Source organism: Epinephelus fuscoguttatus, linkage group LG19 (genome assembly GCF_011397635.1).
Source record: "Epinephelus fuscoguttatus linkage group LG19, E.fuscoguttatus.final_Chr_v1".
Classification (NCBI taxonomy): Eukaryota; Metazoa; Chordata; class Actinopteri; order Perciformes; family Serranidae; genus Epinephelus; species Epinephelus fuscoguttatus.
In genome coordinates, this window is record NC_064770.1 from 9,133,200 (window position 1) to 9,151,286 (window position 18,087).

At 41.6% G+C, this 18,087-nt stretch overlaps 1 protein-coding gene across 1 annotated transcript; it reads right to left on the bottom strand.

Annotated features, from left to right (window-relative positions):
* Positions 1–9,383: 9,383 nt before the first annotated feature.
* Positions 9,384–16,719, bottom strand: anapc2 (anaphase promoting complex subunit 2). Its single transcript, XM_049562280.1, has 14 exons — positions 16,332–16,719; positions 15,488–15,737; positions 15,068–15,389; positions 14,650–14,782; positions 14,319–14,547; positions 13,732–13,851; positions 13,493–13,610; positions 12,976–13,154; positions 12,752–12,893; positions 12,100–12,175; positions 11,610–11,813; positions 10,808–10,940; positions 9,872–10,113; positions 9,384–9,759 (listed from the first exon to the last, which is right to left on the bottom strand). Exons 1-14 carry the CDS (start codon positions 16,428–16,430, stop codon positions 9,550–9,552), a joined length of 2,457 nt encoding a protein of 818 aa, XP_049418237.1. The 5' UTR covers positions 16,431–16,719; the 3' UTR covers positions 9,384–9,549.
* Positions 16,720–18,087: the final 1,368 nt, after the last annotated feature.

Genomic DNA, 18,087 nt, shown 5'->3' on the forward strand with positions numbered 1-18,087 from the left:
AGTTTCCTCTGTGGGGTGGCTGGGCACATCCGCATCTGATTAGGATGCCTTCTGGGCGCCTCCCGCTAGAGGTGTCCCGGGCATGTCCCACTGGTAGGAGGCCCCGGGGCAGACCTAGAACACACTGGAGGGATTGCATATCTTGTCTGGCCTGGGAACGCCTTGGGGTCCCCCAGGAGGAGCTGGACAGGGTTGCTGGGGAGAAGGATGTCTGGGGTGCTTTGCTCGGCCTGCTGCCCCCACAACCCGGCCCCAGATAAGCGGATGAAAATGGACGGACGGACGGACGGACGGATGGATGGATGGATGGGTGGATGGATGGATGGATGGATGCATGGAAAAATATCAGTAAACTGTAAATTTTGTAGTGTGCTCTGAAATCCACATCTGTGCAGGGGTGGACAGGATAGGTGGGTGGGTATGCTGGGGGGAGGTATGGTGTCCTTTGAAAGTTCATCATACTTCCTCCCAGCAAACCTCCTCCCTGCCAGCAGTGTGTGAGAAGGAACTGGCCATTTACTGGTATTTTCAATTCCACAACACAACGTTGTCTACTTACTCACAGATGGTTTCAGTCAGAGGGCTACACGGAAGCACAGTGGTTAGCACTGTGTCCCGCACAGAGAAAGGACCAGGTCTGGCTTTGGTTCTCTCTCTGTGTAGAGTTGCATATTCTCTCCGTGTATGCATGGGTTTTCTCCGGGTCCGCTCCGGTTTCCTCCCATATACAAATATGCACAATTTAAGTTTAGGTTAATTGGCTACATAAATAAAGATCATGAAAATAATTTCCACCTGATTTCTTGGTTATTGACTTTCAAGGTATTTAATAGATTATCTGGAGATTTTAAAAAAGCTCTTTTTTTTTCGCTTGGTGGCATAAGTCAATTTTTCTGTGGTTAAACTTTTGAAAAGACTTTTAAACCAATGTCCAACTGTAGGTGCCTCACTGTTTCTCTGGGCAGCTGCAATACAGTATTTAGCCTGAAGTGATATAACATGATTATCTTTTTATTTGCACCTGACAGTTTGAATTCAGGTGGAAGCAGTCCAAGGATAAATGCCTGAGGGTCAACAGGCAACCCAGTAGAGATAATATCAGATATATTTTGTATGACCTTTTCCCAGAATGTTTTTATTTTGGTGCAGCTCCATAGGCAGTGGAATAATATACCTTCTTCTAGTCCATATATGATACATAAATCACTATTATTATTATTATCAAAGTGATGTAGCAGACAGAGGAATATGTATGTATAATCCACTTTAAGGGCCAGTGTGGACAGTTTAGTGGGATTTAGTGAAAATTAGCGGTGAGGATTGCAGATTGCAACCAGCTGAAACTTCTCCTTGTTAAAAATCAGTTAGTGTTCATCATTCACAAGGTTTTTACTGAATTATCTGCAGAGGTCTCTTCCTTTCCAAAACAAACAGACCACGTGACTTAAACCACTAAAAAGACTGTACAAAGCAGTTTAATGATACAAATTAGTGTTTCTCAGATGCTATTTGGTATGTCGGAGACAAGCTGCTCTCTCACCACATACTGAAGTGTGCTCACCCATTTCTGATTCAGACTTTAGGAGGTTTTTACAGGAAGCCAATTTATCCACAGAGGTATCTTCCTCTCAAGAATAAACGGACATGGTAAATTTAACTGATAAAAACACTGAATGAAGCAGTTCACGTTCTGAATCTGGTTGGCTCGCTGCAGAGGAACTTCTTTCTACAGTGGTTGATGCCAGAACACAAATAACCCTATATAGAGCCAGTCAGTGTTTGATTTGTCCATTCTGGTGCAACAAATCAGTGTTTCTCAGACACTCTTTGGCACGTTGGTGACAGGCTGCTAACCCATAGACTGTAAAAATAATGGTCGTAGCTACCATGATTTCACCCACTGGTTTGTGGAGCCAGAAGTGAGCATATATTGGCGAGGGGCTGGTGCTGTGGAGAAGGGAGGGGTGTATCTGACAGAGAAGCCAAGGACACTATTAGCAGATGGCCTGTCACTCAAAATGGTTGGCCCCCAATTTGTGTTACTTTAAGCCTGATAAAATGTAAATGGTTGAGTTCTATAAAAAATCATCCCTTTACCATTGTTATCAAAAGAGAAATTAGCTGTAGAAACCAAAACCATTTTTTGTGACAGGTTGTAAACGTGTTTATTTCTGCTGTAAAGTTGGGCATTTTAAAGAGGATCTATTATGCCTGTTGGAGTTTTTCCTCTTCTTTAGTGTGTCATACAGCATTTTTATGCATCTATAAAGTCTGCTAAGTAAAAAAGCAAAAACAAAGTCCAGGCTAAAGGGAGTTCTGTCTCCCCACAGACACACACAGATCCTGAGCTGCCTGAAATGGCTCGTTTGAATTTCCTGCCTTTATTTCCATGACATTATTGCATCAAAATGTAACACATTACTACGCACACAGTGCCCACCTGCAGGCCACTGAGCCGCACCTCCAAACAAACCTACGTAGAGCAGAGTTGGAGCACAGGCTGCAGAGAGTTTGAGCTGATGAGGAGCTGTTGAGGAGATGCCATGTCTAGGAGGGGAACTGCCCATTGGTCCGACAGCCCATTGTTACGACCATATTAAACCCATTGTTCCGAAGTCCGTTCCGAAATCATCATGATGCCCTGTGGTTAAGGTCTGGTTAGGTTTAGGCACAAAAACAACTTGGTTAAGGTTAGGAAAAGATCATGGTGTGGGTTAAAATGAAAAAGAAAGTGGCAAACACATGAGCTGTGAGCCTGCTCCGCCTCAAGCCTTTCCCAGCTGACCCAGAGCCGGTCGTGGCGCACCATCAAGGTGGAAAAGGCCCGCTGGGAGCCGTTCAGCACCGCGGACAGTCGGACTAATGGGATGTCGGACCAATGGGCTGTCGGACCAATGACATGGACCTGTCTAGGAGATGCTGCTTTTGTCAGTGTAACCACAAATTTCCCTTTTTTGGATTGCCAAAAAAGAAGAAACTATCAAAAAGTGGTTGGAATTAATTTTTTGATACCATTCCTCAGCAATACAACCAGAACATTTTATTGTGTTCCCTCCATTTTCCTGAGGACTGCTTCACAAACTGCCAACAGTTTACTGCTGGATATTCACAGCGGTTACTGCTGAAAGACGGGCAGTTCCCACTTTGTTGGGCAAATCTGGAGATTCGGGATCACAACCTCTAAGTATGCTTTATGAGTTGTAAATTTGTTGTGTTAAAACAAACTTGGAAGCTGCTACCGAGTGTTGAAGTGTGGAGTAGATGGCTGTAGGAGCTAACGTTAAGCTGTACACCCAGTGCTTAGCTGTAGGCCTCGGCTAACCGGCTAACCAAAGCTATTGTTTTAAAATGATTTTGATGCTCATCTTATAGTAAGTTACACTGCCAGCCGGGTGGTATCAGTAAGATGAATTTAATGACTAAATTGAGGAGAATCTAACAGAGCAAAAATGTGCAGCATGTCCATATTGACAAAAGTTTCAACATTTACATATGCGAGGCCTGATCTAAGCAGCTAACAAACACTAGCTCGAGTGATCAGCCGACACCACAACAGCAGTCAGACCTTGAGTCGAATTAAGACCTGCATTTATTTGCCAAAATGTGTGGCTGTGGCACCCTCTTATTGCAGAGGAATCTAAGATTTCATAAGTTTCATTTTTCTACTCTGAGCTATTAGCAGAGTTTTGGGTTTTTTTTTAAAGTTGGAAAAGTAAAGCAAAAACGTATTATTTTAGTTTAGTTTTACCTTCAGCAAAGGCTGTAAAAACAGACCGTACATACAGTAATTTGTAAATAATTTTATTTTTATTACCAACATAATAACATCAGATAAAAGATATGAAATAGTTATTGCAACACTTGAAAATATACAAGAAAGGTGGATTTAGGGAAACACTTCATTCAAAAACACAAGGAAATCAGTATTTAAATTCAATATTTCACAGACTGTAAATGACCTGACAAGGCTCGTCTCTGTGGAGGTGTTTGAAAACCCAGTGCCAGTTGCTTAGGAGATGCAGATCCCCATCCCAAAGGACCTGGCATCCCAGTATGAGAGACCCTCAAAGGAGAAAGTGTCATAGTCTGCGCCTTTCCTTCATTCCTCATGTGTCAGCTGTTTTCCCCCTCCCCTTTGTTTCTTGTGGTTCCTTGTTTGTCTCTCTGTGTCTGGGTGTGGCTCATCAGTCCTGCTGCCAATCAACTCCTGCTGCCAATCTTACTGCTAACCTGAAAGCCATCCATCAGTCAACTCCAGCGGTACAAATACTGTACCCAGGCTCTGCAATCCTGTCTAAAAAATAAAGATCTTTTGACAAAAGACTTGATTGTCTTGATTTCTTTATAAGTGAGTTTGTTGATATAATGAAACCGTAGTGTTCAGAATTGAGTTTACACAGTTATATCTCATTACATGTCATAAAAACATACTCTTCTTCAGCTCTTTGCCCTAAGGGTCCATAGTCCATAGTCATATGTTCTGCAGAGTGTATGGCTTCAAACAGCCAGGCTCTTGGCCTGGATGGTGTATCAAACATGTAGTATGAACTGGAACCTGGTTCATTACCCCAAAACCTAATAAGTAAAAAAGAGACAAGGCATACTGTTTTATAAGTAAGCAAATAAAGACTCAGGAGACAACATCACTGCATAGAACAAATATTGATCCAGGAAGCAACATGTATTTTACTATGAAACTTTGATTTCATATAAATGCTGTGGAGAAACTGTGATACATTGGTACATTGTACATATTGTATAATTACTTTGGTATTATTACCCAACACGAGCTACATTAGTCTGATCTTAGATAAGCCTGCTTTGATACAAAAAGGAGTTATGCTTGACACCACTGCATTTAACGTCTGAGTGTTACTGTTGGTGTTTCCACATTATGTAGTAACTGACTTTATTGTTAGAAACCTTTTGTACTCTGCAGCAGACGTTTCACTTCATTCAGTCAGAGGACAGACATACAGTTGTTATCATCACGTCAGATAAGCTACACTTATAATGTTACAGCTGAAATATAAGACAGCTACAAAATAAAAACTTACCACTGTGAAACGTCCTGCTCCAGTCTTTGTTGCGAAGGTGGTTCGGAGTCTGTCAGCTTGTGTTTCTTTACTCAAATTGATGTGTAAGAACTGAGGGCCTTGTTAGCTTAGCCACAGCATGTTTTTAGCAGCTCATGTAGCACTTAAGCACATAAATCTATTCCACCGGACCCCAATATTACAAATATGACCCTGAAAACAAACATAATAGGTCTTCTTTAACATGGTGTTTATAGGGATAGCTGGCTTCTGGAGCCAGCCTCAAGTGGTTGTTCAAAGTACCACAGTTTTTGGCACGTCCATGTTGGCTTAATTTTTCAGCCCTGGAAGCTGGTGCTTGTGCTAACCTAGCTAATCTGTGCTCACCTTTTTCTCTAACAACTTAAGATCAAGATGTACAGGAGGTCTTTATTGGGAGTGGAATTATCCACAGAGGTCTCTCTCTCAACAAAACAAATGGATCTGGGGATTAAAACCAGTAAAAACACTGAATAAAGCAGTTTCACATAAAAAAATAAGTAAAAAAAAAAAAAAAGATCAGTGTTTTTGATTGATTGATTGATTTGCGGGGGGCTGTCAGAGCTGGCATTAGGGGAGTGTCTCTGAGACGTCAGAGATCACTGTCTAGACTCCTGGAGGTGTCGTGGGACCAACTACACAAAACACTTATGAAAGGAGGTTCCCACCTGATGACCCCAAAGACGTGTTAGTTATCACTGCTCACTGGTCTGTATAGTTAAGTCTTGCCATAATAGCTTATCATAGGAGGTTATTCACTGAGCGCTGATCCTTTATCTAGAGCACAAATTTCTTGTGTTTATTTGAACTCAGAACTAGCCCAGCTAGTGACTGCTGTGAATAGGGCAGCTGACAACAAGGGAATGACCATGTGTCCGCTTGGAAATACAGCTGACAGGAGGGAAAAGACCCCAAAGGTGCTGGCATGGGCTAGCAACACATGGCAGCAGTAGTGAGGCCTAGCAGCCTTACTACAACCAAAATTAGCTACAGCCAAGAGAGGGAAAATACCCTAAGAGTCAGCAAGAGCACAAGTGAATTACACGGTAACAGACATTGGAACAGACATGACTATGTATTGGATCTATGACTCAGTGAAGGATGGGGGCATAGACCTACCCACCAGGGCTAGAATTAGCAGCACTCGGGGCAAGGTGAACGCATCATTACATGTAACAGAGACGTACTGTATCCCATCGGAAAACAGGCCAAAACATATCTCTTCTCCTGCATCAGGAATTTTAGAGTCACTGTAAGTCCGTAATTTCTCCAATTTTGTGGACGTTGCAGCTCTGCAATATAGCTGAATCAAATGAAATCATATCCATTTTAATTTCTTCTTGCGATGCACTGAACACTTCCTTTTCTGTTGTACTACAGACAACAATTTGGGGAACAGCAATACCGGTTTAGGCGGGCGTAAGGCAAAGCTAATCAGCCGTTGACCGAGGAAGTATGGAAGTACACGGATTTGGATCCAATCACATCACTGCCACTGGGAGCCAGCGCTAGTTCTATTACAACTTTCCTATGGGAATGTCCGCAGACGACAGAGACAGCCAGCGTGCTGATGTCATCGGCGTCTGTGTAAGAGACTACGCTCTAGTGTGCTAACCTGTAAATGTATGCACGTGTCTGTGTGTGTGTGTGTGCGCGTGCGCACACTGGGGTGGAGCTCCGCCGTGCGTGATACAGACAGCAGAGGAGATTTGTAAAGGCGCGACCATATAGACACAGCAATGACATGCCATAGTGTAAATAAGACAAATAACATAAGGGTATTTAGTTTGTTTAATAAAAGGACAAGTTATAGACCTGATCTATAGGGAAGGTAGCCTTAAATGACTTCTGTTATGATCTGGCGCTATATAGAAAATTTAAAAAATTAAATAAAATGAACTTGATCTTAGAGGGGGGCGGGGGGTGCTGTAGGGGGTGTCGCCCAGGGCGCCATTTAGGCTAGAACCACCACTGGGTGTGGATGAAACAAAACAAAGCAAGTACACAAATTATTTTCTATTTGACTGCTTACGTGTGGTTTTTGGTGAGGATTCCTTTCTAGTCTTCATTTCTCTCGTTTTTTTTATATTCTTAGAGTAAGTAGTGGTCTCATATATAAAAATTAAGTGTCAGAACAAACTAAAATAGAATTACCTCCTCATGATTGCATGTCTCCACGTATACAGTAGGTCAAGTTGCAGTTACAGTTTACACCCATGTCTGTCCAGACTCATGTAGCCGTGACAGTTGACATTGCTTCAAAGAAGCTACAAATTCTAAAACGCAGATGCTTCACAAACATCTTCAACATGGCAGCACTGATGATCTACACAATTAACACAGTTTCAATGTGGGTACCAATGATTAGTGTCACCAATTCATTCATTCATTCATCTTCTAACCGCTTCATCCTCTTGAGGGTCGCGGGGAGGGGCTGGAGCCTATCCCAGCTACATTGGGCGAGAGGCAGGGTACACCCTGGACAGGTCGCCAGACTATCACAGGGCTGACACATAGGAACAGACAACCACTCACGCTCACATTCACCTACCTACGGACAATTTAGAGTTATCAATTAACCTAGTCCCCAATCTGCATGTCTTTGGACTGTGGGAGGAAGCCGGAGTGCCCGGAGAGAACCCACGCTGACGCGGGGAGAACATGCAAGCTCCGCACAGAAGGGCTCCGGGACCGAACCGGCAACCCTCTTGCTGTGAGGCGAGAGTGCTAACCACCACACCACCGTGCCGCCCGTCACCAATTCAGTATCTTACCAAATGTCTCCCCTTCTGTTCCTGAGTTATGGAGTTTAATAATGTCCAGAAAAATGTTTTTGCAGAACATTATGATGTCACAGTAAAATAAACCTTTTGGATATTAAATCTCATGACTTAATTATATTATTCTAATAGACATGTTTGAAAATTTTTAATTAGTTCATGAATTTTTGAGTTATGACCAAAAACATGTTTTGTGAGGTCACTGACTTAAGACCACCAAATTCTAATCAGTTCTGGGGAAGAAACTGGGGTTGGCTTTTTATTTCACTGGTGAGCATGTTCACGAAGTCACCGACAATCCTGCATAGTATATCTTAAACTCCTGAAACTACGATCAATTTTGGACCACAAAAGAAGACTTTTTTTTTTTTTTTTTTTTTACTTTACCATTCCTTCTTTTCTGTATTTGAATCCCCTTTAACCAGCCCCACCATAGACATACATGTCTATGAGCCCCACGCTCTTCACTTATCACTTATCCTGACCTCTGTGAGGGCATGCCCAGGCATTACATGTCAGGCAGAATTTGTAAAACTACACTTGAATATATCAGGTATCAGCTGGTCAGAAGTCTTGACTATTGTTATTTATTAATATATGTTCAGAGAAGTTGTTGCATACTATTTTAGAAGTTACCTGGCTAACTGAGTAATCCTACCTAATGTAATAGTTCCACCTGGACTCTAGTTTCTGACTGATGGACGTTGTGTACAAATCCAGAGCTAAGATTCCTGCACTTTCCCATGAGTAGTGGGGTATTTTATTTTTTGGTTTATGTATGACCTGTGAACAAGTGTGCACTTTTTGTAATGAACTCAACTGGCATTTTTTTTAATGGCATGTGACTTTTTTGTATATTTTGTTACAATAGTAGTTTGAACTACCTTTTCTGAGTAGCTTTGATTAACTAAACTAGATTGCTCCCTCGAATAGCTTTGCACTAGTTTAATGTCTGCCAGTGTGAAGCTACTGGCAGCTTGCAAAGCTATGCTTACAAAGTAGCTTCCCCAACACTGACAACATACTTCGGTGTCCAACACTAATGCCCCTCACAACAACTTCACTTCAGCTGCAGCATCATCACTGTCTGCACTGATGATAAAAAGTGTTGAAGTGCTTTTATTTTGAAAACCAACCCTTTCAGAAGAATAGCCTTCATAAAATGATGCTGCATTCATATCACATAACCCTGAAATTGAACGGTGGTGCAGTGGTTAGCATTGACGCTTCACAACAAGGAGGTTCCTGGTTTGAACCCAGGGTGGGGGAGCTCTTCTGTGTGAAGTTTGCATGTTGTCCCCATGTCAGCGTGGGTTTTCTCGTGGTACTCCGGCTTCCTCCCACAAACCAAAAACATGCAGATTAGGTTAACTGATTACTCTAAATTGTCCATAGCTGTGAATGTGAGTGTGAATGGTTGTCTGTCTCTATATGTCAACCCTGAATGAATGAAATTGAAGAGTTTCACCCTCTTTCAGCTACTGATACTTACTTGTGGGTGATGTCAAAACAAATCTGCAAAAACAGGTTCTGTCTCCATAACAGTCATTTATTGATAGCTACAATGAGCAATTTTAACAGTGTTTCTTCCCAGAAGCTGAGGGGTACAGCATTTTCCTATATTTCCCACAGCAACTGGATGCAGCGTCACTTTTGAGCAGTTTGTCCTTGTTTCGCTCTCATGCTCTTCTTCATCAGTTGGATTTCGGAAGTCTGTAGACGCCTGCAGAGACCATCAGTTGATGCTCCCTGACCTTCCTCTGCAGGAAGGCCTCTAGCTCATTGACGTCCATCTCTGTGACAACGGGTCCCGTGGCAACAAACATCCGGAGCATAGAGTGAATGCGGTCCAGCGTCATGCTGTCCAGGTTGGTCAGCATAGCCTGGATGTAGGCCCAGAACAACTGCAGAGACAGAGAATGAAAGCTTTAAGAGGCTTCAGGTAGTCCTTCACTGTGCTGTTGTGCATGTGTGTGTATGTGTGTGCGTTTGTGTATGTGTGTGTGTTGTGGGCACCTGCAGCTTCTCCTCCCTCTGCTCAGACTGGGTGGTGGTGTTGGAGTCTCTCTCCTCATCGCTGTCGATCAGCATCACACCTCTCTCCATCTTCTCTTTGGACGAGCCCGTCTCCACCACGTAGTAGCGGCCTCCTGCCTCCTCCCTCAGCACACCGTGCTGCTGCCACAGAGCCAGCTTCCTGTGCACCAGCTCCTTCGGGGCGCCCAGCTTCACGCTCAGCTCCTCCAACGTCCAAGAAGCTAATGAACAACAAACAGGTAACCAGTCAAATCACTGTTGTCCAGCTCTGATGCGATCATTGCAGGAGTTTTTGGTGGGAAAATTTTGCATCCACTTACATTTTTTTAACTGACAGCTAAATCACAGCATAGATTAAAAAAATATTAATTAGTGTCTTGTGCCTGGTGTTTTGTCTCAAAGTATGTATGATTACAAAAACTGGATTGGAATTGAGGTGGAATATTTATAAGTGAAGCAAATGTTAAAAAATATCCTCAATTCTGGTAGCTGTAATTTTCTCTTGAAAATTTAACTCTATTGACTGCTGTCTATTGATATAAACCAAAATCAAACTACCAGGAATGTGGTGAAATCATATGAATGTGTGAATTCCAGTAGGAATCCCACTGGAAGGATTTTATTGCAAAACAGCTGCATAAAGTGTTTCAAGAGTTTGACGGCTGCTTGTGCTACACTTTAGATTTCAACATTTATATATATATATATTAGAGTATATATATTAGTCACTCATCTTGCATACCCACAGCATGGAGCACAAATCACCCAAAATAATTAGATTACAGTATCATTTTAAATCAATATGATCTGATGTTATCTCTCATAAAGATAGCAAACAAAGAGCTTTTCAAATGTAAGCTACAATATGACTCCCTATTTCTCTAGTTATATTTCATACAGAGGAAAACTTTGTACTTTTTTCCTGAAAGTGCAGGATGATGGCAGCGTGGATGGGGGAGACGGTGATGTTGGCGAGGGTGCGGTCCTCCAGCTCCAGGTCCAGAGTGACTGAGCCCAGGTGAGGCTTCCAGCTCAGTGTCCTCATGGCCTGAAACACAGAAGAAAAACTGCTGGTAAAGTTTCAATCCAGAGCAGCACAGAAGTATTCTGTGGTGTCTAAAATAATGCAAATAAAACAGAAATAATCTACTGATTGCTCAACTAGTCAAAAAAAAGAGCCAAGGGCAGCCCTTATAATATGAAACAATACACGCATGAGCTGCTGACAAACTGTCTCAAAATTTAATCCAGAGAAAGCAATTAGCAAACATGGAGGCTGAAAATGATATGATGTGTAATGCAAGCTGTTTCTTTCATTTAAAATGTTGCTGTTAAGCAGCCAACTCTGAAATCTCAGGTGGTGCAGTGTCATTAAGTGCAACAACAGTGAAGCTTTTCAAAATAAAAATTGCACTTCTATGTGATAATTATACCTATGGCAAAAAAGTCATAACATTTTGGCTAATCATTTGGCTGCAGCAAGTCTCATGTCTAACTTAATAATTTACCAGTTGATTATATTATTATATACAGATACAGATGTACAGATTATATTAAAATTAATTTGAAGAAATAAGCTCAAAAGTGGGGATACACTCTGGAAAATGTTCATGTTTTAACAAAAAAATCTAAAACATTCAAAACCACCCTGTTGGAACCTATTCGTCCTTAAAGAATATTAAGAGAGAGGTGGTGTAAAGCGGCAGGTGAACTCCACCTTGAGTTTCTCATAGCGGTGTGTGTAGGCTTCCATGGCCTGGCAGACGAGTGGGGGGAGTTCCAGCTTCTCCTCCTTCAGTGGAGGCCAAAACTCAGAGGACAGGATGATGGATGACAGGGACAGTGGTGGCTGCTCCTCCTCGCTCAGCCTCGATTCCTCCTCGCGGATGTTACTGTTGATCCTTCGAGAGTCCGCCATGTCCTGCACAGGAGACAGGAGAAAGGAAGGCGTGAATATGACTATGGCTGACAAATTAATATTCTTATTCTTGAATCTAGTTTTCATTTTTTAGATTAATTAATTGTTGGGTTTGTATAATGTCTAGCACCAGAGGTAAAGTGTTGCATGTTTTATCTGATTAATAGTTAAAAACCCCAAGTTAATAAAAATAACATGTTATAAGATGCATGTTTGGGAGCTGATCGTTTTGGTAAGGGTGATGCTGCACACTGAACTGTTTAAAGGGGATTATAGTTACAGTGTTTACCTTCAGCATGACCTCGCAGTAATGCATGTGAGACTCCCCAAACCTGAGCTTCAGCAGCTCCACATTACGAATTTCCCTGCAAACACAAAAGAGAACAAAAGTATATGAAGAACTTCAGACTTTGATATTTTGGACAAAGCCCACATTGCTTCTGTCAGGAACAAACAGTCACAATGATCCAAAATACAAAAGTTAACTGATTTCCATTTGTACATTTTTCAAACAAGTTCTATAAAGCTCCACCTGCCATGATGCCACATTCCTGTCATATCAGTGTTATCATCATTTCCCATTTCCAGCTTGTACACCTGTACATAATTGCACTTATTCTCCATACATTATACTGTGAATGTTTGCACATTCCTGCACAAAACCGTTCTTGTTTTCTTTGCCGTCATCTTCACTGTAAAGGAGCTGGAAGGGACAAGTGAGTGAGTATGAACTCTTCTTTGTTCCACTAATGTCATGCACACAAATTGGACACACAGCCTGACCTGCAATCCTTGTTCCCCACCCACATGCCCCCAGCACTTTTCTAGTTTTTGTCTGTTTTGTATTCCTCTGCTTGATTTATTATTTTCACAGGGACATATCAGAGAAAACCTCAAGCTTATCTAGCTTAGCTTGCTATAGTGTGTTTGTTCAGTTGTACCTGGCTGTGTTGTAGTTGAGTTGGTGCAGCAGTCTGTCGGCCAGCACTGCTCTGTATTCATCTATAAAAATGTCCTTGCTGCCATAGATGCTGACCAGCAAGCTGATGATGTCTGATGAACGACGTTTTGAGCCCATCTTATCTGAAATAAAACATTCCACTCTCAGTAAAACCCAGGGGACAATAAGTACAAGCAGCTGAAAAAACATGGTGCATTTACTGACCGGGTACAGCGTCGGTTGGATCTGGAGTCCAGTCCTCTGGGTCGTTGCCTTCTTCATCGCTGTCCTGCATCTCAAGAGTCACCGGATCTCCTCTGGAAAGCTCAGAGGCCAAGTCTGTGCAGCCTTCAGCATCTCCGGTCAGACCGGCCACAATCTGTCTCACTGTGTCCTCCCGAGTCCTTGAACACACCACAGAAGCTTTAACAAAACTCAGCCTTAAACATGATGATCAGCTTCCTTAATTTATCAGCTCTTTTGTTTCAAACATTTTATGCAGTGTATTTAATTGTTCATGCTGTTAAGTGCTGTATAATCTTTCCTTAAAACATTTCTGTGTATAAATGAAGTTTGATACCAACTGATGTCAAACTAGAACACAAAGATCAGGGAGAGATTAAAGCTATCAGCCAGAAAGAGTTTAACTGAAGATAAAGCAGTGTTATAGAAACACACTCAAAATGTACTCACGTTAAAAAATAATGTTTCAAAAACCCCGTACGAGTAAAAATTGACTCACCTGAGGTACTTGCGGATTGGCTGGCAAGCAACCTGCAGGATGACCATGGATGGGTCCAGCTCTCTGAGGGCCTTGATGGCTGAGATATAAACCGTGAGGATGTCTGATGTATGGACTCCTGAGAATCAATGGTAAAACAGAAATGGGATGACGAAGATACACTTGAAAAAGCATCTTGTTCTGCTGTGTTATTACTAAACAAACACTTTACTATACTTTAATCTCAGCAGCCAACTAACCTGGGTGAAGCAGACGGCTCTCGAAAGCAGATTTTAATGATGTGAGAAGCTGCTGTCTCTGGTTGGTTCTTTCAAGACAAAACTTGAGATCTTCAATAGCAGCTTTAGATTCCGGGAAATCTGAAAGAAAGATGGGAAATATGAAAATAAGCACAAGAACAGGCAGGCAACCCATGCCTGTGAATCTGTGCATGTGAATGTAGTAAGTAAAATCTAAACCGCTAACTCCTATTAACTCCTAACTTATTTCACTACAGTCCACTGATTTAAAGATCAGCGACCTGTCCAGTACAGAGACAAGTCTAGGACCTATTTAGCCTTGCTTAGCACAAAGACTGACAGCAGCAGGAAAAAAAATCTATTTCATTTCTGCCAATATATCCTCCTAAATCATACACATTAGATCTTTAGATATTCTGTTAGTGCACAAAATCTTCAGTTTTGGAAAAAAAAATACAATACAATACAATTGTAATTCATTTCTAATTACCCAGAAAGAAAGATTTTTTTATTTGTTTATAGAAGAATAACATAAACACATTGACCTCCTTAAAATAAGCACAATAAACCACAGTCTTCTCTTTCACCTCGGATTATACTGAAGAGCTCTTCGATCCTCATGTTGACATAGATCCTGCAGAAGAACTGGTGCATGTGGCATCTCCACTGCTTCAGGACGGAGCTGCTGCCAGGTTGGCCGGTCTGAATGCTGGGAATACTTGGGGTACCAGGAACACCAGGAGCAGGTGCCAGACCGTCTCTGTCCGCCTCACTTGCAAACACTTTGCTCAGCCAGCCCAGCACCAGCTCCAGCCACTGCTCACACAAAACACAACAGCCAACAGCTAATGAAAGGTTTATCCAGACAAGACTTCACATCACATTCATTGATCGTGGGGAGATGGACAGATGATTTACCTCCTGGAACTCCAGCAGGAAAGAGCGTTCGTACTCGCCCCTGCAGTGCTGCTCCATTCGTTGCTCAATGAGCTTGTGGAGGATGGAGGTGACAGCCTCGGAGCTGACCCACTCCAGCAGGTGGAGTTTGGAACTATAACAACGTGAAACATAGCTGATGATATTCTGTATTTTTCTTCTTCTCATCCCAAACCAACAAGTCATTTGATATATATGATTTGATTTTAATATAAAAGGTAGTGATCAGTTCAGCCCCAGGTATTGACAAATGAAAAATGGCACTACATTATAAATATTAGCTGAGTCAAAATGAAAAGGGTATATACATTAGAAATTGAAAAGGTACATTGGAAACTGTCACCAGGATTTTATTTGTTCATTAATTATCTTTAGTATCCCTGTCCCTGAGTGAACTCACAGTATGTGGCTGAGCTCCTGCAGCTGCTCCAAGGCCTCCTTACACCAGCACTGCTGTGTCGGGACCCTGCAGCCTGGGCAGACCACTCGCTCATCACTGTCTGGAACCTCGGCCCCATCCTCGGCCTGCCCCTCCTGGCTCATATAGACAGAGAAGGTCCTGCTGTAAAATTCCAGCACTCTCTCCTGGAGAACAGGGGAGGGGGAGAAGAGGAGAAGAGCCCTGATGATGGTGAAGGCTCGCTCCTGAAGGCCCTTGTGACCAGGGCCACATAGACTGCCGCGGCCCTCGTCCTGCCACATCCCCAACCTCTCCAAACCACCTAGGATGAGGAAAGGGGGATGGTTGAATAATGTTGCTGTTAATATAAATCAGTAATCAGCATTGAACTAACTGACTCATTATGCTTTTTCCACTTGCCCAAGAAAGGGTCCAGTCGGCCTAACAGAGTCCGAAAAGCAGTGAGGAGAACCCAGGCCCTGCCTCTCTCCTCCAGCTCGTTCTCTGGCTGTTTGAGTCCAGCCCAGAACTCAGGAACCACAGAGGAGGACAGACGCATTTGTAAAGTCTCCAACAGCCAACCGCTCAGCAGCTGACCCAGACCCTGACTACACAGCAGGGCTAATGAGTCCGAGAGGCCCTGCTCCGTCACTGAGCAGCCAGGAGACGTCTACAAAATAAACCAAGATAAGTTATCTGTTCTGATAGACTCTGCTGAATTGTAGTAGCCTATGCAATCTAATATCTATAAATCTACTGATCTATCCATGCTGATGTCACATGAAAAACTACAAGATGCCTGGCGAAAGACATTACATAGACTGGACACTTTTCAAGGTGGGTTTACAAACATTAAGACTCCTTAAAGTGATGACTTTATTTCCACACCTGGACATGAATAAGAATACTTATCCGTTGGTGGGATAATCAAATTTAACTTGACTTAAGCTGTCCATAGTCTGAACTCTTTTTTGCATAGATACGCAGGCAAATGGCTAGTGTAGTGTTGCACATAAAGATGGATTAAAACATTAATGACAGGTAAATAAAGACAGAGACAAAGCCGCAAAGACATCATTACATATGCCGAATTCAGCCGGATACCCCTACTATTTATTGAACTGTCCTAAATCATGTCCTGTCGTGCATTAACCGGTGCTACAAGCAAGAAACTTCAAATCATTCAATATTTCAATGGATTCCGGCGACTTCAGTTCACTCCATGTTAGCGTCTATGCCCATTAGTCGACGTGAGTCCACTCACCAAAGCTGCGGTGACAGTTTCCCAAGCGTCAGCAACACCTTGTTGTGGTGAACATCCCGACGTTTCAGCTGAGTCCGACTCCATCCCAATCTCCTCCATTTTCTTGCACTTTCTTCAGAAACAACGAACTAGCTTGTGTGAGTGAAACATTTAAACTCTGGATTTGTTTTGTAGTTTTACAACGTCGCACGCGTTCATGTACAATTTCCCATTATGTGCTATATATATATATATATATATATATGTGTGTGTGTGTATATATATTACTTATTAATCTCTACAAAATAATAATTGTCAGTAAAACCCTTCTGCTATGAATTTGAAATATTGTTATATGGTTCTTCGAGCTCACGTATCGCGGGTTTACTTCTTCTTCGTCGTCTTCTTCGTATTCTTATTCTTTGAGTGGTTTACAGGCTAACTGTGCGCCAAGAAGCTCAAGGCTGCCCTCTGCAGGTAGGTTGGTAACTGCAGCTCTGCGTTGGTGTTAGTTTTATTTTTAAAGATGAAAGGAAGTGTTAGTAGTTTTGTAAATTGAACATATTCCAATATAACAGTACATTGTGTAGATACATATTTAATTATATAACACCGAAAAATGATCATTTCAACATCACGTGTCAAACAGCAAACTCAAACACAACAAAACCAAATTGTAATTGTACGAGGTAGATGAAAACCTAGATATAATACACCTCATTTGTTTGTATTAGATATAATTGTATCAGCTATTTGAGATGTCATAGTAGCTGTCTTTTTCATTGTTGTCTTATCTGTTAGCAGAGTGGAGGGGATTTTGTAATTCAACACAAACAGACAGATATTTGATGTAATCTGAAACACTTTAGCCTCATGGATGTGATACATGCCAACAAGACATACATGCTTGAGAACACTGTCGGTAAAAGATAAAAGGAGAACAGAACCCAGAATTCTCGAAAGTACACTAAGCTTGTGGAAATGTTAGTGATATTGTGTCTGTCTTCACTTTAACTCTGAGGGACTTGACAGCTGAGCTGAGTGTAAAATGATCTGAGTGCCCCGCAGTGGTCACAACAAGGAACTGCAGGACTCAATTTAAATGTCTGGCTTCACACAGTATTAATATTTGTGTAATTAATATCTATATGTACACATAAATTGTGTGATTATTGCAAAGATTTGAAGCATCAATATTTATAATGAATATATTAATACAAATAGTTTTATGAATAGACAAGGTGATTATGTGTGTATGATCTGAATCACCAGTGTGGCTGCCCTCTAGTGGCCACAGTGAATAACTACAATAAACTGGAGCGTCGTAAGCATAGTATTACTTCGGGTTAAAACATTCAATATAAAACTTTTAATACAGTTGTAGTTTTTTGGCCACCTCAGGGCAATGTATACTCATAGTTATAAATGATCAATCAATTTCAATCAATTTTATTTATAAAGCTCAATATCACAAATCACAATTTGCCTCACAGGGTTTTACAGCATACGACACCCCTCTGTCCTCAGGACCATCAAATGATGGAAACTATAATTTTACATTATGTAAATTAAAAATAAAACTTTTCTTTCTTTTGATTCGAGCACAGAAAAAAACAACAATATAGAAAAACAAAACAAGATATATAAAATGTACACAATAATAATATGAACAAAATAATTATTCTAAGAATTAAAAAAATACAAATAATTAATATTACACTGTGCAGGGATGATATACAGAAAAATCAGCTAATGCACCCAAAATAATTGTCTTTTT